The 22,421-nt window shown below is 47.7% G+C and overlaps 1 protein-coding gene and 1 non-coding gene across 2 annotated transcripts in view; one reads left to right on the plus strand and one right to left on the minus strand.

Annotated features, from left to right (window-relative positions):
• ASB18 (ankyrin repeat and SOCS box containing 18) overlaps window positions 1-18,382 on the plus strand; it is a 60,858-nt gene extending 42,476 nt beyond the window's left edge. The window contains exons 5-6 of the mRNA XM_045559278.1: window positions 17,235-17,348; window positions 18,097-18,382. Of these exons, the coding sequence (XP_045415234.1) occupies window positions 17,235-17,348; window positions 18,097-18,282 (300 nt within the window). The 3' untranslated portion in view covers window positions 18,283-18,382. The remainder of the gene's footprint in view (window positions 1-17,234; window positions 17,349-18,096) is intronic.
• Window positions 18,383-19,293: 911 nt separating this feature from the next.
• LOC123644255 lies at window positions 19,294-19,424 on the minus strand. The gene has a single exon (XR_006737072.1). It is a non-coding gene; the product is annotated as a small nucleolar RNA SNORA33 (small nucleolar RNA).
• Between the last annotated feature and the right edge of the window lie 2,997 nt (window positions 19,425-22,421).

Genomic DNA, 22,421 nt, shown 5'->3' on the forward strand with positions numbered 1-22,421 from the left:
CCAGAATGTACCCTTTCAAAGCAGTCACCTGGAAACGCCAAGCAGTTGATTTCGCTGATGCCATTATGGCCCAAAATATTTTGGCAGCTCATCTTTTGGCATACTTTTCAGAACGATGAAAATCAGTCTCTTGTTGTATCTGGCATTTGATCTGAAACAAAATTACCCAATCTGATCAGCCACCCTATTAATGATAACACTTTGTACTTTTGCAAATTTCTCTCATTCAGTCTTCCCCACACTGCTGCAAAATTTGCCAGGCAAATGTTCTTATTCTACCTGGGTTTCAACCAGGTGAAGTGCCCTGTCCAGGTCACCATTGTATTGGGACTTCACCCCTGTTCTGCTGGCTTGCCCTTGCAGACTTGACTCTGAGCAAGTTGTCACTTTGCCACCTGTCAGATCTACCCAGAAATAATTATGATGAAGAAAATTTTCTCATTAGAGAAAATACCCAAAAGACTGGAAATGTTTTCAGAAGAAAAGTTCCCAAAATATTGGTTGGAATAAGACACTGTTCTCCAGAAAGACATCACTGAAGGGAAGACATCCCATTTGATGTAAAATTTGGGTGTGTTTAATTTTAAAATTATTCCCATTAACCAAGATTCACCAGTCATAGGCAAGAACATGTTTTGAACAAATAGCTAAAAAGCTAATATTCAAAAGGACAATATTCTAGGTGGTCTGAAAGAATGAGATTCACACATTTCTCTCAAATGCTAACTTTTCGCTTTAGATGCATTCAAAGTACAGATCGCGTCCTCAAAAGGTTAAGTGAACATGGAACATCCACCGAGACGATTCCCAAAGTGTTTCCTTACTTGACATACACGATGACACTTTTCTGTTGCTCTCTCGCCCTGTCTTTCAGTATTCTTTTTGGCGCTTTATTAATGCAGTAATTTCAATATGGTGACTCTTCAAAGGGGAGAAGTGCCAGTATTTTTACATTCTGTAACACTTACTTTTTATGTTCATAACATTTTAATGTTTCTCATTATTAGCAGGCTTGGTTGATCATCCTATAACATGGAAATAAGACTCACCCACTGCCCTCCAATTCACATAGTGTCTGCATTAAACCAAAACGCACACCTCATCCCTCGTCATGAAACTACGTATGGCAACTCATGTCTATAATCCCAGTACTTCAGAAGACCAAGGCGGGAGAGTCGCTTGAGGCCAGGAGTTTGAGAACAGCCTGGTCAACAAAACAAGACCCTGTCTCTAAAAATTTTTTTTTTATTTATCCGGGGGTCGTGGTGCATGCCTGTAGTCCTAGCTCTTTTGGAGGGTGAGGTGGGAGGATCACTTGAGCCCAGGAGTTTAAGGTTGCAGTGAGCTATGACTGTGCCACTGCACTCCATTCTGGGCAATAGGGCAAGGCTCTGTCTCTTTTTTTTTTTTTTCTTTTGATACAGAGTCTCACTTTGTTGCCCAGGCTAGAGTGAGTGCCATGGTGTCAGCCTAGCTCACAGTAACCTCAAACTCCTGGGCTTAAGCGATCCTACTGCCTCAGCCTCCCGAGTAGCTGGGACTTACAGGCATGTGCCACCATGCCCGGCTAATTTTTTCTATAGATATTTTTAGTTGTCCAGATAATTTTTTTATTTCTATTTTTTTAGTAGAGACGGGGTCTCGCTCAGGCTGGTCTCGAACTCCCGACCTTGAGCGATCCACCCGCCTTGGCCTCCCAGAGTGCTAGGATTACAGGCGCGAGCCAGCGTGCCCGGCCAAGACCCTGTCTCTTAAGGGAAAAAAAAAATGAAAAGAGTAACAGACGTTACAGGATGGGCCTCAAGTAGAAAATATCTGGGGCAATTTCTTTTAAAGAAAAAAGGAATCAGTATATTTCAGTAGTGGCTAGAACAATCCTTAGTTAGCCTTGATACCATTTCAATTTGAGTGATCTTTGCCCAGGTTTTCAAGTCCCAGGGGCAGCCCCACAGCATCATTTCTGGGAACAAAACCTGGAACTCCTGAACGCCTGCCTCCGTGGCGGTGGGAATTACCCCACCGTGCCCAGGAGATGCAGGACAAGGCACCGTGCCTCCCTCTGGGTCTTCAGGGGCCCTGTTCTGGGACCCCCAATACTGTGTCGGGCACACAGGAATGCGCTGCAGTCAGTGGTGCAGCTCATCCTCTGTTCAGATTGGGGGTAGGTTTGGGTTTGGGGGGTATTTTGTTATATAGCAGAATCGGGGGTGGGTTGCCAAGAGGCCAGGAGAAGTTCTTATCAACCAACTTCCAGTGAGTTCCGCACTATTGTGGAAAGAATTGAAGTTTCCTTGAAAAATCGTAATTCCTTGAGGCTTTCACCAAAAAGCGGTGCCCACCACTACACACCCGCCGGTGCAGACTTTCCACCCGTGCTCGTTGAGTGAAAGAAAGGGATTCCTGTGCCTGCCTTAAACCTTCGGAAGTGAGGATGCGACCTCGGTGCGCTGAGCTCCCCCAGCCCTCCAGGGGCGCCCCCGCCGCGGGAGCAGACGGCGGGTAGGGACACGCGGGCCGCTCGGCGGAGGTGGCGGCGTCTGCGCGGCGCCGGCCTGGCCCGGCGAACCCAGAGGGCGCCCGGACTCCCCGGCAGCCCGCCCCTCCGCCGGCCCCTCCGCCGACCCCTGCGCCGCCCCGGGGAGGCTCAGGCCGGCGCGCGCCGCCCGTGGGCAGCGGCCGTGCCGCACACAGATGCGAAGAGACGCCCGCGGGGCGCGGGGTCACTGAGGCAAAGGTGTCACCGCGAGCTTGGGCATAAATCACGGTCCCCGTGCCCAAAAAAGGCGCCGTCCCAGCGGCGGGCGGACAGGCGGTGTCCATGTGAGCCGCGCGCGCGCTGCGCCGCGAAAATCCAAGGGCGTCAGGGTCGGGACGCCGCGTGTTGACGGTGCCAGGCCTCTGTGCCCGGCGAGTCGGCACCAGGGGCAGAGACGCGGCCCGAGGGCAGGCGCGGCGGCAGCTGCAGCCAGGACCGGAGTCTGGAGGTGTCGGGACCCTGAGGGGCCGCCCCTCGGGGGAGCAGGCGGAGGACGCTTGTTTGGCACCTGCCGCAAGTGGACTTTGTGGGCTGGATGCTTGATCTGGAATAAAGGGCTTCGCTCAGGTGTCTCCTGCCCCTCCTGTTCCTAGAAGACAATTTGGGCAACGGTAAGGAAGCACGACTTTGCTCACCCCAACTCTTTGGAGAGTGCATTTCTGGAAATGCTGGAGCACCGCAAAGTGTGCCAGGGCACTGCGTCCAGCCCCCACTCCAAGATGGGACATGACCGCCCCAGTCACAGGGCTGGAAGGAAGTGGCACCAGATGGGACTCACATCACTGCCCTCCCCTGCCTCCTCCACAGGTGTTCATTTGGTGTCCCCTGATACCACCTGACCCCCTTCCATGAGCACTTTTCATGTGCAATGTGTGTAGCTGACACATTCCAGCCTCTCCCACCTTGTCCCTATTTTGTGATATTTCCCAAAGGCACTTCTGTTACCTCCGGAGCAGAGGTCAGGGCAAGCGGTGCAGATGTACCTGCAGGTGGTCGTAAATAATTCAAATTCAGACTTGCCCATGAGTTGGGGAAGTGCAGGGACGACACCAGCCATGACGGTTTCCCCCAAAGCACACAGGTGTTGGCTGGGCTTCCCTGGACATCCCTTAGGTGCTTATTTATTCATTCCAAAAACGTTCCTTGGGACCTCCTGTACCTGGTACTGAGATTACAGTGAGGAACAGGAGCATTCGTAGTGCAGCCACCTGTCCCGTGGGTGGGACAAGCACAGACACCAGTGTGAAGTTGCCTGGTGAGAAGCCCTGCAAAGCCAAGGCTAACCTCTCCCGGAAGGTGCCAAATGGGGGGTTTTACCTGCTGGGGGGAAGTGGTTGGAGGTTCCCCTAAGTGTGTGTCATGAGTGAGCCCCAACCTGAAGGCTGAAGAGGGGGGACAAACATTCCAGACAGAAGGAACAGTGTGGGCAAGTGTCCTGGGGCAGAACAAGCACTGTGTGGCCGGAAAAATGACCCGGTCACTGGAGAGGAAGCAGCAAGAGGAGCCAGCTGAGACTGGACGGCCAGCCAGGGCCGTGCCAAGGGGTTGGGCCTTTGCTTTGGGAACAGTGAGGACCTGTTACGTCATTTTAAGGGAAGGAGATGACATAATCAAATGAGCGTTTTGAAATGATTTGTCTGCTCAAGGGTAGAGAAACGCCAGAGTGGGGGCTGATGGGAAACCCCAGGTTGTTGTGGCAGTCCAGGTGAGGGGTGCAGACAGCTCGAACAGGGGGCTGGAGGTTGATGGCAAGAATGACACATTCTAGAAACATCTGCAAATCCCTGGTCTTGCCTCACCTTCTGGGCATTAACCATGCTGAAAATAGGGACCTAAAGTTCATTTTTTTCTTTTTATCTAATTACAGAATTAGGTAAAGTGACTTCACACATTTATCCCAATTTCACCGGATTTTTGGTGGGAGAATCCTGGGGTACCAGTAGTCAAAACCCAGGGCTCCATTTGCTGTCTTCACAGCGCAGCGTGAGTCCCCTGTCCCCAGCGGGAGGAGGAGATGAGAGCTCATGAGTAGCGTGCTTCTGTTTTTCTTGCTCTTGTTTTATTTCTCCATCTACATAGAAAGCAATGTGCCTGTGTGATATTTCCCCTTAATTTTCTTTCTGCCGCCTCATTAGCTGAAGAGAGTGCGCGTGGACACTAATGACATCAGCATGTCAGAGTAATGTGGCAGCCGCTTCCCGGCAGACAGCAAGGAGGCAGCGGAGATTTTTAAACTGTGTTGGCGTAAAAATAATGAAGGCGGCCAGCTGCCTGGCAGACGTGAGGGGCACAGAGCAGAGGGATCGGGGAGGGGCAGGAAGCCCCAGAGAGGTGGAACAGAGGAGAGACAGAAAATGAATTCCCAGAGACAGGCAATAAGACTTTGTCACAGTCTGTGACCTGGGGGGTGGGGCAGAGGAGGAGGCGGTGCTTTTGCTCTGAGGAAGAGCAGCTCTTCCAGGGGTGGAGGCACCTCTGCATTGTGCAGTCACTGGGAGCCATTTAACATTTTGCAGAGAAGTGGCAGAGCTGGTCGGAGGGTCGCTGGAGGGTCATGGCCTGAGGAAGCAGAAATTGCCTAGGGTACCATATAAATGCAACCAGACTCCTTCCAGAGGGGCCTGTTGTGAGCTGCTCTTAATGGCGTGATTTTCTCCCAACACATAAGGGAGATGATTGAAATCAGAGACTGCCATGCAGGAGGAAACGGCACGTTAGTGGGGCTTGCGTAAGCCAGAAATACCAAGCGTCAAGAGCTCGTTGTAGGTAGTGAGGGGCAAGGGTTGGCGAGGCTGGGCTGGGAGGACACATGGTTGACTGTGCCAGCCTGGACCTGCCCACTGGGCGCTCCCTCTGCAGGGTGGCCTCTCTCCTTCCCCAAGGCCTGCTTAAGCCTGACCTGGTGACAGTAATGAATTGGGAAACAAACAAACAAATTTGGGGTGGGAGGAGACCAGAGGTGATAATTCTTAAAATATCAATGTGATGCCCAGTTTAAAAAGAGCAGCTGATCCTGTTCTCTTAAAAATATCTATGAAGACATGGACAAGAGGAGGGAAGAGAAAGAAAACACGGGAACAACAAGGTAACCTGTGTCTAAGTCTAGGAAGGCCCAGTGTCCCGCTGCAGCACTGCTGTAAGCTTTCGGCAACTAGGCGGATGTTACCAGAAGAGTGGCCGGGCAGTGGGGGCTGCCTGTGGACATGCATTCGAGGAGATGGAGTGAGGGGCAGAGGTGGAACCTGGAGGCCCCTCCTAACTCTGCTAGGAAGACGGTGGCAGCAAGAGGCCTCCAGGCCAGAGCTCGGTCCAGCAGGGGAACCCTCCACCTGGGGATGAAGCTGAGCCCAGCCCTCGTCCCCTTCTGTCCACTCTGCCTCTCCGGTCTTCCGAGTTGGACGGAGAGCAGGACCACGGACTTCCCCTGTATTGACAAACTTCATGTCTGGTTCTTGCCTTAATCAAAGAAAAATAAACAGAAAAATTAGTGGATCCATAGTGAAAAGGGACAAAAAAAGAAAAATGGGACAGTGTCCAAAAATAGAGAGGAAACCCAAATCTCTCATCATACAATGCAGAAGAATATCTCAGAAATCGAGTGCCATATGAGTGCAAGAAGACATAGCCCCTGTGATCCATAGAGTTAACACGTTAAGACAAAAAGTCAATAGAATGACATGAAGAGGAAGATGGAGGAGATACAGTTATACCAAGAAAGTAAAAACAGCCATAGGTTAAATTGTACGTTAAAGAAGGAAAAGTCAGAATTGATTCATAGGTAAAGAATCAAATTGATGACATGCATTAGGGCGCTGACAATTTGCTGTTGTCCCCGCAGATCCTTCCCTGCTGTTCTGTGTTCTGTTCCGCATCCTGGGGGTCGAGGGAGAGAGCTGGCCCCTTCAGGCTGAACACAGACTCCCTTATCAGCAGGGCTTCTGGCTGGGTTCGGCCAATGGCAGGCACCATGGGAAATTCGAGTGTGGAGGAAAAAAGAAGCCGCCTCTTTCTCTGCCTTGTGTAGCATCTGCATCTCCTCTGTGACCCCTACACCCACCAGAAAGCTCCTCCCCTCACGGCTCCAGCCCCCCGTGGGCAGCCCCTGCAGCCCCTGACTGGACTGGGTTCCACCTCCCCAGGTGGCCCTGCTCTCTGGACTGTGATAAGACCACCTCGTCCCCTTGTCCCACCAGCTCTGAGAGTGACAGCTTTCTGTTTGGCTTATCTCTAGGCTACCTCACCTTCCCCTTGTGGACATCTCAGCTGTTTAATAACATGTATAATCAATTCCATGTGTTAAACTGTCTCTGGTTGAAATATCTAGAATGATGTCTTTTGCCTGATTGGACTCTGATACAGATGGTTTCAGCCACAAGTGGCAGAAAACCAAATTCAAACAGTTTTAAAGAAGGAAAGTTATCTTGATATTTCATGCAACAAGAAGTACAGAAGTAACAGGCTTCAGGATTGGCTGTTTTAGTGTCCCCATGTTGTCATCAAAGAGCCAGGTGCTTTGTAACTCTCTGCTCTGCCATCCTTGGTGAGTCAGCTCTGTCCTCAGGATGGCTGCTCTCTCCGTCACGGACAGGATGGCTTCCAGCAACAATTGGGCCAGCCAGTTTCCTGTTCATATCCAGTTTTCTAAAAGCCCTGAGGGAGTGTCCCCAATTGGTTTAAACCTGCCCTTTCCTGCACCAATAACTAGCAAGGCAGATGGAATTACCATGATTGGATCAAACTAATCATCTGGATTGTTAAGAAGTCGACCTCAGTGTTCACTGTAAAGAAGGACTAATGTTAAAAGGTCTTCTTAAGTGCAAAAGAAGAGAACAAAACTAAGAAACTAGAAGAGAAAGTGATGGTCATGAAGGACAGAGAGTAGAACGCCGACCCACAGTTAAGTGATGTGACTGCAGAAGATCCTGGAACAAATGAATCAGAAATAATAACCAAAGACATAACAGAACAGAACTTAGCTGCACTTAAGTCTTAACTTTTAGGTAGAAGTTGAATGGGTGTTCTCTGCAAATCAATGACAGGAGGCACATACCTATACATACATTCTAGCGAAAATGTTCTAAAAAGACATGGAAAAACCTTGCAGAGTATTTAAGCAGAAAACAGGCTATTCATAAAGGAATAAAAATCAGGCTGGACTAATTTCTCTGCTGCAATATTAGCATAAAATACAATGAAATATCACCTGTGGATTTTGAAAGGAAAAGTTTGAACACTAGAATTTTATACTCAGCTAAAATAGTTTTATTTTGATAATGAAAGAAAGACGCTTTTAGATATCAAGGGCTTATAAAACGTGCCTTTTTTTTTTATTGGAAACAGGGTCTTGCTCTGTTGCCCAGGCTGAAGTGCAGTGGTGCGATCATAGCTCACTGCAGCCTGGAACCTCTGGGTTCAAGGGATCCTCCCACCTCAGCCTCCTGACTAGCCAAGATTATAGGCACATGCCACCATGCCCAATCATGCCTTTCTAATGCAATTTTTTGAAAAGGAAAAAAGCATACTTGTATTAAATTACTTATTGAACAACTATTTATTGAGCACCAGTCATGTACCAGCAACTTACTAGGCCCTCGGGACACATGGGTGAACTGATGAGAGGAAAAACAGTACTCCTGCCCACACGGAGCTTACATTCGAATGGGGAAGACAGACACTAAACATGGAGCATAATAATACCTCACACAGCTTGGATAGCTCTGAGCTATTTTTCTTTTCTCAGGACACAGAGGGAATAAGTTCTGAGGGCAGACTCCTACCCCCACCCTGCTGCAACCACGTGATTCCTGCCCATCACCACATGCACACTAGGTAATGACATGTCCATGCCCCTCCCAAGACTAGGGCCAACACTCAGGAATTGCACCCACAGCACCTTTGCTCCTGGAGTTTCCCTCCAAAAACCTACATAGGTACCTAGAGGATTCCTGGACTATCCCCACACCCAGACACTGAATCTGCAGCAGCAACCTGGCCCCTCCATCAACCCAGGTTTCTGGACCACCTGATCATCATCTCACCTACCTGCATGGACACAGGAGTGAGCCAGAGCTGAGCCCACCCAGGCCAGCACCTGCAGCACAAACCCGTCCTTCCAGCATCCCTGTACTGCCCCCACCGATGGGCCCTGGATAGCACCCTTCTCTCTTCTGCCTTTTGCTTCCCCACAAACCCTTCTTCATGTGCACACAGTGTGCCCAAGGCCACCCCTCAGCTGCCTGAATCCAGGCACCATCCTTCTGAACTCTGATGTCCATGAGTTCAAGACCAGGGCCCTAGACCTGGTGGTTGTAAGAGCAAATACAAATGAGAAATATGAAACTTAATCCTCCAACTGGAAAATAAGGAGAGAGATTTTGTTCTCTTCATTTTCTTAAAGATTTAATGTAGAAAACTTTTTTTTTTTTTTTTTTTGAGACAGAGTCTCACTTTGTTGCCCGGGCTAGAGTGAGTGCCGTGGCGTCAGCCTAGCTCACAGCAACCTCAAACTCCTGGGCTTAAGCGATCCTACTGCCTCAGCCTCCTGAGTAGCTGGGACTACAGGCATGCGCCACCATGCCCGGCTAATTTTTTTTTTCTATATATATTTTTAGTTGGCCAGATAATTTCTTTCTATTTTTAGTAGAGACGAGGTCTCACTCTTGCTCAGGCTGGTCTCGAACTCCTGACCTCGAGCGATCCACCTGCCTCGGCCTCCCAGAGTGCTAGGATTACAGGCGTGAGCCACCGCGCCCGGCCAAGGAAACTTTTATATGTAAATTTTTTCTGCCTCTTTGAAATACAGGTAAATCGTTTTAATGGCTAAATAGGTCTTTGTCTTTTTTTTTTTTCTTTTTTCTTTTTGACTCAGGATTGTCTTTCTCTAGGACTTGGGAACCATCACACTGAAATGTAAATTGCGAAGACAGTAGTGCCCTGCCCCAGTTTCTACTGGGGAGTGAGAGCTTGCCTTCAGCAGGCACCTGGTCCAAATTGCAGAACTACTTCCTGCCATGAAAATGTGGGGGGGTTATTTTCCCTTTGAATATAGCCAATCAGCAGACACAGACGTCCTCCCCAGTTACTGGGTGAATTTAGGATGAGCTGTTTAAGACAAATGGTGCTGTCATGTTGTCTACTTGAGGACTAAATGTGGTAACTTTCCTTTCTGTCTTTGCAGTCTCTTAGCAGATTGCCTGAGATGCATATCATATTCTGCTTTAATTGTGTCATAAAACAGGGTTTTCTTCTGTTCAAAAACAATGGAGCATAATAAATAGGCCAATAAAGTGATAAGGACTATGGAGAAAGCAGAGGGTGGGAGGCAGTTGCAATTCTAAATAGAGTAGTCAGGTCAGTGACTTTTGAGCAAGACTTGAGAGAGGTGAGGGTGCAGCGGAGCAGCCGGTCTGGGGCCTACGGCTGGAACGGGCCTGTCCTGTGCTCAGAGTCAGGGGACCAGCATGGCTGAAAGTGGAACGAGCTAGTGGGACGATAGAAGGAGATGAAATCAGAGGTGGTAGGAGAGGGAGCGCAGGTCGTGTGGGGTCTCGTAGGACAGTGTGATGACTCTGGCCACTGCGGGGTTGGAACATAGGGGTGGCAGAACCCAAATGATGTTTTGTAAGGATCCTTCTGGCTGCTGTGGTAGGAAAACACCTGAGCCGGAGGACAGAAGTGGAGAGACAAGTCAGGAGGGTGTTGCTGTGACCCATGCGAGGGGTGACGGTGGTGTGGACCGGGGGGGGGGGTGACCAGATTCTGGATGTATTTTGCAGGTAGAGCCAACAGGATTCCTTAACAGATTGGTGTGGAGTGTGAGAGAAGAGGAGGAGTGAAGGATGACTGCGAGGCATCAGATGAGAGCCTGGAAGGTTGGGTTGAGTCACCCGAGATGGGAACGTTGTGCGCAGAGCAGCGGGTTGGACCAGTGAGCGTTTGGTCTTTGATGTGCTGAGCGTGAGACACAGCCTAGGGGAGCTGTGAGTCAGCGGTTGGACATTCAAGCCTGGAGTCTGAGAGAGGTTTGACTGACCTGCAGATAAACTTCTGAGGGTCAGTGGCCCATGGGTGGTACTTACGGCTGGGAAACAGAGACGATCACCAGGGAGTGAGAGTAAACAGGGAAAAGAAGAGGGACAGGGACTGAATGCGGGGTCATTCCAGCATCAGGAAGACAGAGAGATAACACAGCCGGGAAGCTGAGTAGGAGCTGAGTAAGAGAAGAAATAAGCGGAGCCTCCCTGGAAGCCACGTGAAGAGGTATCAGGTGGAAGAGGTGTCAGGTGGAAGAGGTGTCAGGTGGAAGAGCCATTAGCCGTGTCAGATGGGGCCACACAGCAAGAGGGGCGGGGCGGACATGTCCACCGGCTGCAGCCCCCTCACCGGTGCTCTGGGCAGGGGCAGGTGGGGACAGCGGCTAATTGGGCTGGGTGTCCTCCGGCTGACAGAGACGACATTTCAGACGAGCTCAGGAATGGGAGATCGGCCCTAGAATCTCTCAGCTCTGCCTCCCTCGTGGCTCTCGATCTGTTCCCATCCTGACTGCCGCCACCTGAGGCCAGGCCACCGCCATCTCTGCCCTGCATTGTGGAAACATCTTCACTGGCCTCTGTCTCCTCTAGACTCTTCTGCACATTCAGCCACCGTGGCATTTCCGAATTAAAAGCCATCCCATCACCCTCCCTTCGTAACCCTCCAAGTCTCCCCGTGGACAAGACACAAGCCTCCTTACCCGGCAGATAAGGCTCTCCATGGTCGCCCTGCTTCCGCTCCAGTTGCACTTTCGGCCACCCCCTGTGTCACACTGCACGCCCAGCCCACACCGTTTGCTCGTCTCCTCCTCCCACACTGGGCACAGTGTTCTCTCCGCCCAGAACACTCGAATCCCGGGCCCTCTCCGTGCCTTTTGTCTGCCCTGGCGCCTCCTCCACAGCCAGGTCCCGGCTGGGACGTCACTTCCTCCAGAAACCCTTCCCGGGCCAACCCACCACCCACCGAAGTCTAGGGCTGAGGTTAGGGCCGTTTCCAACACCTTGCAGTCCCCCCCTCCTATGACCGTAGCACCTGTATTGTTGTTGTTGTTTGGGACCAGAATGTTCCCTGCAGGCGGAGCTTGCCGTCCTAACGTGCAGACACGACGCAACCCCCAGCTTCTAGGAGCCCAGTAAGTATCTGTGGAATGAATGGCTCACAGGACGGGCGGTGAGCATGCAGCCCAGCTACAACAGAGACAACTTAGGTCATTGTAAAGCCGGTTATAAAACTAAATGCAGATACCAAAATGATTACTGAAAGCTATGCATAACATAAAATATGGTCATGTGATAATCATAACCTGGAACCAAAACTCCAGATGTTAGGAAGGAAGGAGAAGAACTGGTTAAGAGAGAGAAACGAGACAAAGGGTAATGGCATCTCTGGAACACAAAAGATACTATTTAGATTTTAAAGAGAACTATAGGCTCATATTTTTTATTTTGAAGGTAATCACCAGTAGAATTTTAAAGAAAATACATACTACCAAAATCCAGAAGATGAATGCAAAGAAATTACACAAACCTATATAATAGAACCAGAAAACAAAGGAAACAAGAAATGTAAAAAATAATAAAATGAGATAGAAGGAAGACCAAATAAATTATTTATAACAATAAATGTAAGTTGCTTAAACTACCCTTTTATCGATACAGAGACTCTCAAACACATTTAAAATAAAGTAAAAAAAAAAAAGGTTAAAATTTTAAAATGAGCAGAGGTAATTCTGGCAAAAACAAACCAAAAACATGTGTTTTTATATCAATATGCAAATAGAAGAAGTCCAGGGAAATACACAAAATGAGGGAAAAAATTCCTTTGACACTGACAAAGGACATAGGCTGTAGTGAAGCGATAACCATTAGGAACTTTATGTGCCAAAAAATATTATGTTAAAATGGAGAAATTGACTGAAAAAATAATTCTAGGTGATTTTTAATTCATATCTCAGTCTTTCACAGATCAAGTAGGCAAAAAAAGTGCAGAAGCTCCAAATCATAAATGTGACAAATATGTATTGAACTTTAAACAAAATACAGCTTCTTCTAATGCCCGCCCAACAGACATTGCCTAGAGCCACATTGCAACACATGTGAAAATTAGTAGTGAAAAGTTGTTCATTTTTAAAAATAACTTAGCCATCTAAAAATGTTACAGCACACTCCCAAATAACTACTGCATCAATAGTTATGTAATTGCAGACTATTTAATAAAGACAGCAAGAACTGTGCCTTAAAACTTGTGGCTATGACCATAACTATGTTCAAAGGAAGGAAAATCTGTACCATTTTAAAAGTTCCTTTTATTATGATACGAGGGAAAAAATGTTACTAAATTAACTGAGCAGTCAATCCAAGGAGTTGGAAAGAGAAACAGAACATACTTAAGGAGATGGGAGAAAAGAATTAATAATGATAAAGGCAAAAAGTAATGGGTTAGAATATTTTAAAAGAGAACTGATCAACAGAATCCAATAACTAATTTCTTGAAAAAAAAATTAAAATAGACAAACCTCCAGCATGATTAAACAAGAAAGAAACATTGAAAATACAATTACAGTGCAGTTCAAATGAGAAGAGGGTGCTTATTCATAGATATGGTGGAGATCTCTCCTTCCGGATTTACTCTCTGCCCTCATGGACCTCATTCTACAAGCTCCTGGCCCTCTGCCTTCCAGCTGGGTTTAGCCAGTGGGGTGTCCACGCAGTAGGAGGGAGGAAAGGAGAGTGAGGTCAGAGGATTTATTCTCTTGGCACTCTCTCTGCCTCAGGCTGGCTATGTGTCCCCAACCAAGGATTGCTGCATCTGGTAAGACCCCCCGACTCATCCTTCAGGCTCAGCGGTGGTGATCACTCTGCCACCAGCTTCACATTACTGCCCTGACCTTTGTCGGTTCCCCTGCACACACACCTGGTTAAATAGGCCCTGTATCAGTAAACGCTTCTGGAATAATCCTATGTTGAACTTAATTTCTATTTCCTATTGGACCCTTATTGATACATATGCAATGCTAAATTTCTTTAAAATGAAGATCGTTTTCCAGGAAAATGTAGATTAACAAAATTGATTCAAGAAGAAATCAAAACAATATGCCAATAACCATAAAAGAAATTGAAAATATCAAATTATTACCTGCAACTAAATGCCAGGCTTAGACAATGTCAAATGCAGGATCTATTGTGCCTTCTCAATTCCAATAATTATCTACTTTTTAAAATCCTACCTAGTATTAGGCAGGTGCAGTGGCACATGCCTGAAATCCCAGCTACCCAGGAGGCTGAGGCAGGAGGGTCAGTTGAGCCTGTGAATTCACGGCCGCAGTGAGCTATGATGATCATGTCTGTGAATTAGCCACTGCACTCCAGCCTGGGCAACATAGCCAGATCCCTTCTCTAAAAAAGAAAACATCAATCTTTCCAAGTATTAAAAAACCCAGAAATTTTCTCAGATAGTTTTACTAACATAGCATAAAGTGATATTAAAACCTGACAAAAATAGCTCAAAAGTAAAACCATAAGCCAAATTTAGTTATTAAAAGAGATGCAAAAATCTTAGCAAATTGAATCTGGCAGTATATTATATATAATAATTATATAGTATTTGCATGGTATGTATATCTATGATATATAATGATATAATAATTATATTTTTTAAATTTACAATATGTAAGTTATATACAAAAGAATAGCCAAATAGGGTCTGTTTTATGAAGGCAAAAATGGGTCAATATTGGAAAATGTTTTTGTATCGACTTGGTTAGAAAAAGGCAAAAAATAAAATCAAATCCTAAACTTTGTAGTAACCTAGGAATTAAAGGATATTTCTCTGACATAGAACAGAGTATCTATCTGAAACTATTAATAATATCCAAGACTATGTTTATGGCAAAACATTAGAGACAATCCTACTAAAATTAGGAATAAGATGATTATGCTTGCTATTAATGTTGTTATTTAATATTGAACTTAAAAGTGCCAATGTAATAAGATAAGATATATGAAAATTGAGGAGAAAAAAAGAGCATGATTTGCAAAATGATTATCTACCTGAAAAATAATTTTAATAAATAAAGTATACTTATAAATCAGTGAAAAAGATGAACACACCAATAGAAAAATGAGCAAAAGATATAATTTAGCAGCTCACAAAGGAAGAAAAGCAATGGTCAACCACAGCAAAAGTAAGTATTCTATACTGTACCCATCAAATTTAAATAATTAATTAGTGAGATACTTTGGGTGGGGAGAGAGAGTCACTCTCATACTCAGTTATTCAAAAAGTGCACCAATTTATGCACATATAATTCAGTGGTTTGTTTGAAAAGCTTTAAAATGTACATACTCTTTGACCTTGCGATTGTATTTCCAGGAATTCAAGTAGATATTTAAATAAGAATGGTTGGGGGCAGGCGGAGCTAGGATTTTGTTCTAGGATGTCCATTGTTATGTCAAAAAGTGCTAAGGCAATTTACAGTAGTTAATTCATTGAACACCTTATGATACCTTCATAAAATAAAATATAGCTACAAAAATGATCTTGAAATGCTCATTTTTTAATTGTTCACAATCTATTCTGAGTGGAAAAAAGATCAATTTTCAAAAGTATTTGCAGTGTTCACCCATTTTTGCTATGTACTGGACATTAATTTTTTGTCTAAATGTATAAAACGTCAGCATACACAAAATGTTAATAGTGGTTATCTCTGAACAAAGAAATATGAATATTTTTTATTTTGTCTTTCTGTATTTTAAAGGGGTTTCAATCTGAAACTGTGAAGCAGGCAGGCGCGAGGTAAAGTGAGCGGCCGCGAGTGGTTTCAATACCTCCTTCCCTGTGACTCCGTGTTCGGAGAGCCCAGCTCACTCCTGGCTGTGGTCATCATCTGCCCCAGATATATGGTGGCTGCTCTTAGAAATTTGCCATAACTTCAGCTTTCTCAATCAAGAAATAGGAAAAACAATTTTATAACACTTGGCAAATGTTAGACTTAAAAAAGAGGCTGGGCACGGTGGCTCACTCCTGTAATCTTGGCACTTTGGGAGGCTGAGGCAGGAGGATTGCTTGAGCCCACAAATTGGAGGCTGCAGTGAGCTATGGTCACAACACTGCACTTCAGCCTGGGTGACAGCAAGACCTTGTCTCAGGAAAAAAAAAAAAATTGCCATGAAGTTGCCCTGCCCCTCTCTAAAATCAAATTTGAATTTGGTCAAGCTTCTAAATCTAACTACAAATTTACAGAAACAGAGGGAGAGCAGCATGTTCACAAACCCCACAGGAATCAGATCAACAAAACCCCAACAGGGAGACCTCTGTGGCACAAACAGCCCGGTTTCTACAGCACATCAATCACATGAAACAAAAGAGAGAAACCTAAAACTCCATCGTAGCAGCCAATCTCGCTGTGTCAGCCTATCTGGATTGTTATTCAAACAAACAAAATATTTTGTTAATATACTGGCATTTAAGAGAAATTTGTGAATTTAAACCCTGACTATATTAGATATATTTAGAAACTATTAATTTCTCAGGTGTTATAATGATATTGTCTTTATGTTTCTTCTAAAGGTCCTATAAGAGATGCACTGAACTATTTACAGATGAAATTATAGGATACATGGAATTTGCTTTAAAATAATATTGGGGGAGTGGATATGGCAGGATTGCCTATGGGTTGATGGTGGGCACATGGGGGTTTATTGTGCTATTCAGTTTACTTTTGTGTGTGTTCAAATTTCTCCATAATAAAAAAGTTTTTTTTTTTACAAAAGCAAATAGTGCTCCCATCTTTGTGATGAAGCTGATAGACTTGAATTATAAATTTGCAAATAAGAAAATAGGAATCAGGCTGGGCACAGTGGCTCACGCTTATAATCCTAGCATTTTGGGAGGCCGAGGTGGGAGGATAGATTGAAGACAGGAGTTTGAGACCAGCCTGGATAACATAGGAGACCTCATCTCTACAAAAAATAGAAAAGGTTAGTCGGGCGTGGTGGCACATGCCTGTAGTCCCAGCTACTCGGGAGACTGAGGCAGGAGGATTGCTTGAGCCCAGGAGTTGGAGGCTGCAGTGAGCTATGATTGTGCCAGTGCACTCCAGCCAGGGTGACAGAGCAAGACCCTGTCTCTAAAAAATAAAAGAAAATTGGAATCTTTGCCAGTGGGGACTGCAAAAATAAAATGTAAAGACCAAGTCAAAAGGAAATTCAGCAGCAAAACAATTCTTTTCCCCCAAGTCTCAATTTCCTGACATATTAGAAAATTGAGGTAAGAAATTGGGAACACCATCCTCGGGCCAGACTTACTCCCAGCAGAACTTCTTCCCTTTTCTCTGAACAGCCCTCGGAGCACAAAGAGGGCCTGCCCAGCCCTCAGCATATCCCCTTGGGAGCTAGAATGTTGAAGCACTTTGCCCAGACTTTTCATAGGAGCCACCTTGGTGACAAGAAGGGCCCCCTTGCAGAGCTGTTACCTGTGTCCTTTTGTGCATGAACTCATTCGACCCCTACGGCAACCCTGTTGTACTGTGGCTGTTGCTGTGCCCTGTGTGACTTGGTCATGGTGAGGTCACACAGCTAGAGAGTACAGACCCCCATCTCTGCCCACCCTCCCCCCCTTACACCCAAAACCCAGTCACCCTACAACGTCCTTCGCCTCTTCCAACCAGGTGCTGAAGACCTGTGCCCCATCCCCCGCGGTCATTGAGGTTCTCTTCAACTCCTACCCTCAGCTGCGCGTGTCAGAGTCCTGGAGGGAGGTGATTCCGGAAGAAGTATTTCAGGTGAGGAAACTACTGATATCTGGGTAAGTATAAAACATCTGAGGGAGAGAAGGAGAAAGGGAAGCTGGGGCGTATTTGCATAGAGGGCTGAATAGTCACCCATCCGGGGGCCCGTCTCTATAGTTGGGGTGCTGTCGGCTGCAGGCTGCAGAAAGCTGCCCCGTGCTGGCCTGAGGAAGGTCAGGGCTCCCCAACCGGTGTCCAGAGACAGGTGGGCGTCGGAGCCACCCGAATCCACGGTTCTGGCTGCATTTCAGGACGCACCAGCCTGGTCCTGTGTGTAGCGTCCTCTTCTCCTGGCTCAAGATACGCCCAGGGCAGCTGTGGGCATTACATCTACACACGGCAAAGTCCACAGTGACTGTCCATTAAAAAAGAGTGAGAACGCTTTTTTCCAGAAGCCTCTAGAAAAATTTCCCCCCTGTTTCATTGACTTGAGCCATGACTGGGCCACCCCCGCAGCTGCAGGGCTGTTGGGCAAAGGGGGCGGGGCACAGTGGGATCCCAGGACTACCTGTGTTACCTGAAGGGACCCTAAACAGAGTCCCCTCTGACCTGGCAGGAACTGAGCTTTAGAAAAGTTACAGACCCTTTTGGTGGAGGACAGGATGGTGCGCCTCTCCCCAGTGTGGTTACTGGGACCAGGCAGCCGTGGGAAGGACAGATTGTCCGGGCAGTGGCGGGCCAGGAAGGAAACGCATGTTGGCTCCACGTGCACAGACTATGACCCGCCTGCCTTCCCTTCCAGATGCACAAGCCTTTCTACCAGTCCCTGTTCGCCTTGGCCCACACCCCGCGCTGCCTGCAGCATCTCTGCCGCTGCGCCCTTCGCAAATTGTTTGGCAAAAAATGCTTTGACCTCATACCCCTGTTACCCTTGCCGAAGTCTCTGCAAAATTATCTACTTTTGGAGCCAGAAGGTGTCTTGCACTGAAAACCAGAACGTGGCAACCACGGCTCTTGTTCTCTTCTCTGCCCGTCCGTGGAGGCTGTGTGCGGAGGAGCCCACCCTGGGTGTGGACGGATGAGGGTGGGACCCCCCCATACCCCCTCGCGCTCCTGTGTGACTGGCGGAAGCACCAACCTCACTGAGCTTCAGGTGCACCTGGAGGTGGAATTGGTAATAAAAGCCTTTTCTCCCTCCCGGGGTGCTTGTGAGGGTCCTGTGAAACCGTGACTACCAGAGTGCTTGGTCTCGGAAAGTGCATTTTGACCAAGGTTAAACTAAAAGGCACAGTAAGGCCTCTTCGTCACCATCGATAGGCTCCTTGAAACAAACTGCGGCTTTAAGCAAAACAGGGTATAGCAAAACCAACGTTACTGTACACAGGGAGTTAAGCTCCTGCAGCATATTTCTGGTCACAAAGCCATCTCACCAAACTTGTAAAATAAAGACTCAAAACACTCCTGATAGTAAACATTGAAATAGATGTGAGCTACACATGCATTTAAGAAAGATTAATAACAACAAGTAAACTTATTTGCCCAATTTTCAGTGAATTGGTGAGTGATGATGGCCATGGTGTTGGTGGGTAAAATCAAGGAATAAATGTTGGCAAAGGGAACCTGTTGGAAGCACCTCCACACACTCAAACACAGTCACAGACAGTGCACTGTCAGACTGCAGCATGTATTGTCGTGCATTTGGATGACTATCATAGGAATTTTTATTTTATAATAATTTGTATTCATTCATTCATTCATTCATTCATTTTCCAACCCGCTTATCCCACTTTGGGGGTGTGGGTGGCTAGAACCAATCCTGGCAGCTCAGGGCACAAGGTGGGAACCCCCCTGGACAGGACGCTGTTCCATCGCAGGGCACACTCACACACGCCCACACTCAGACTGGGACCACGTTGACAGGCCAGTCCACCTCACATGCTCGGCCTCGGGTGTGGGAGGTACCGGAGAGACAGTGTCCCTGGCCAGGAATCGATTTTGTTGTTAAAGCCATTTTCAGGGGACCTTAACAACTTCACTGTCCTTAAGGCTCATAACATGACTTTACTATTACCAGCTTTTTAAAAATTTCTGCAGAAACACTTTCAGGGAAGCAGATTCATTGGCTGACTCAGGAATCGATTTTGTTTCTCGTCAATGTGATAACAAAATGAGGTTGAAAGAAATGACGTTATTTGAGGCCCTGCTGGGCACATAGGCACTTCAGGCCCTCTGCCCACAAAGAGGCCTATCACCCCTCCTGGGGCCCAGCCACCTGGGGAGCCTCTGTGCCCAGAGCTGCCGGGCCTGCGTGTGGAGAGGACACCTGGTCCACAGCACGGGCGCCTTCCCAGTCCTGCTGTGCTTCCAAGCACGGTACAGTCTAGAGCTGCCCAGGAGGCACGGGCGGGGCGGTGAGCTGGGCATTCCCTTCCTGTACAAGTCATCTTCTCTCTGACAGCCTCGCCAGCGAGCCAGGTGCAGGAACAGACACGGGCTGATAGACGGTGCCGTCAGCTCACGTGGCAGAGAGATGTTCTGCACAGCACGGACTGCAGTAACCCTGCCTCTTCCCGTCTCTATCTGACGCTTTGCTACCTGGGGCCCTGCTGGCCCTGGAGGGACTGCCCCTCCCCGAGCTACCCAATTCTTAGAGGCAGTAAACAACCCGACACAGGGCATGCTTTGCACATGTAAACCAACCAGTCCAGAGCCCAGAGCCCACACCCCAGCCAGCTCTTTCACGGGGCTGTCACACTAGAGATCACTGTGCACCCCAGAGCCAGGTGCCAGACAACTTGGGACAGCCCTGTGCCCCAAAGCCTGCTGACATTATTCAAACTCGCCAACCCTAAGCCTTATCCTGCCTTTCCCTTCCTTCCCCCACCTCCTGGTCAACACTGGTCCTTCCCGTGTGCCCCCTGTGGCATGACGTGCCCCTCCTCTTGGGACTGGTGAGTGATAAACTACCTTTTCAGCGGCAGTCATCTCCTGATCTGTTGGCCCTACTAGACGTCAGCTTCTCTGTTAATACGCTATGTGGCAGGGACTCTCTGTGGCCATCCTCTGAGGATAAGCAGCGGCTCCCTTTTTTCCAGTGCAACGTGCTCCCAGGATGAGCCTCAGAGGGGACAGGCACATCTTCCCGTTGGTGCAGTCCAGAAGGGGAGCTCAGACCCAGCCAAAAACTGCAGTACGAGGCAGGATGTTGTGTGCACCATGAGTGAAGCCCACTGTGGGAGTGGAAGGGGCCCATGCAAGGCCCCCCCAGTGAGGGTGAGAGTCACAAAGGAGGAAGCCAGGCTGTACTTGGGGATGGTCAGATTTCAGCACAGTGGATCTGCCAAGGGAGTGACACCATCCCCAGCACCAGCTGAGCCACCCACACTCACCCTTTGCGATGGACCATTGACCTGTCCTACAAAAGGGCTATGTAAACACAGCTTCAACACACCCGCACCCCAGGCACACGACTCTCCCCAAGCCCCTCCTACATGGACTTTGAGGGGTCACCCCTGTATCCAGAGGAAAACTTGAACAAAGGCAGGGGTGTAGGAAAGTGCAAGGCTCGGGGGAGAGGCGGTGATTCATCCTCCTGGAGAGGAGGGTCCCCATACTTTGGCAGCTGGAAGGAGGCAGGGCTGGAGAGGGTGGTGGAGGTCACCATGGGGCTCAAGGAAGGTTGCTTTGTCCTGGAAAGGGATGCAGCACACTGGAAGGTGAGTGCAGCCCACAGTAACACCCTGGGGATGGGTTCAGAGCCAGGTGACCACACCTGCTACCTGCTCTGTGGCTCCTCATAGTCTGTCCAATGAACTTCAGAATCCTTGGTTGGGAGGCCAGGGCTGGAGAGGGTTAGGTTTCCAATATATATTTTTCTCAAATTATAGCTTAAAAACAGCATCTTGATTCTTACAATAAGCCCCTAATCTCCACGTAGCTGCCTGAAATCTCACCACTGTGGGGGCATCTTTGTCCTTATCTTCACCCCCAAGAATTTTCTTTTAAAATTCAGATGCTCCTGGGAAGAACTAATCTGTGAAGTTCCTCAGAGATAAACCATTTGCTGATTTGTTCATTTATTTTTTATTTTGCATTGTGGTAAAAACAAAATTTACCCTCTTAACTATTTTTAAGTACACAGTCAGTAGTGTTAACTCCATTCACATAGTTGTGTGTCTCTAGAACTTTCTCATCTGGACAAACGACTCCCTGTTTTCCCTTCCGCCACCCCCTGGCAACCACTGCTTTACTTCTGTTTTCATGGTTTTGACGACTCTGCCCCACGTAAGTGGAATCACGATATTTTCCTTTCATGACTGGCTTCTTTCACTCAGCCTGGCCTCTCCCGTGCTACAGCGTGTGACAGGATTTCCTTCTTTTGTAAGGCTGAGTAACACCCACTGTACACGCGTACCACATGCTGCTGATAAACGCACCTGCCCGTGGGCGTTTGGGCCGTTCCTCCTCCTGGCTGTTGGGAACAGCACTGCAATAAACCGAGGGCTGCAGGTATCTCCTCCGTATACTGATCTCCTTTCTTTTGGATAGATACCCAGACGTGGGATTGCTGGATCATAAGGTAGTTCTATCTGTAATTTTTTGCGGAACCCCCATACCCTCTGCCATAGCCGCTGCACCGTTTTACATTCCCTCCAGCAACACACGAGCATTCCAGTTTCTCCATGTCCTCATCAACACTTGTTATTTTCTGGTTTTTTGTCTTTTTTTTTTTTTTTTTTGACATTTGTTCATTCACTTAATTTTCTTGAAAGTCAGCTGTCCAGGGCTGGGGCCCCATCATCAATGAGACAGACTTGACGGTGCGCCCTCCTCAGGGAGCCCACAGCCAAGCGAAGAAGGACAACTCCTCGCAAGGCTGCTGGGGAGCTTGGGCACATCGGGGAGGCATGGAGAGGAAGGGCTCCCATCCTTGGGCACGTTCTCTCTGGCTACCTCTCTGTGTTGAATGTGGGCTCCCGTATCCCCAGGGCAGGTGGCAGTTTGCACATTGTGAGGCTTCCCTGGCCATTGTTCTCATCATAGCCTCCTACAGGCAATCCTGTGACTTCCACGATGACTATTCCCTTCACCCCACTCCACTGAGTCAACACCATATGAAATATGGTA

This window comes from Lemur catta, chromosome 8 (assembly GCF_020740605.2).
Source record: "Lemur catta isolate mLemCat1 chromosome 8, mLemCat1.pri, whole genome shotgun sequence".
Classification (NCBI taxonomy): domain Eukaryota; kingdom Metazoa; phylum Chordata; class Mammalia; order Primates; family Lemuridae; genus Lemur; species Lemur catta.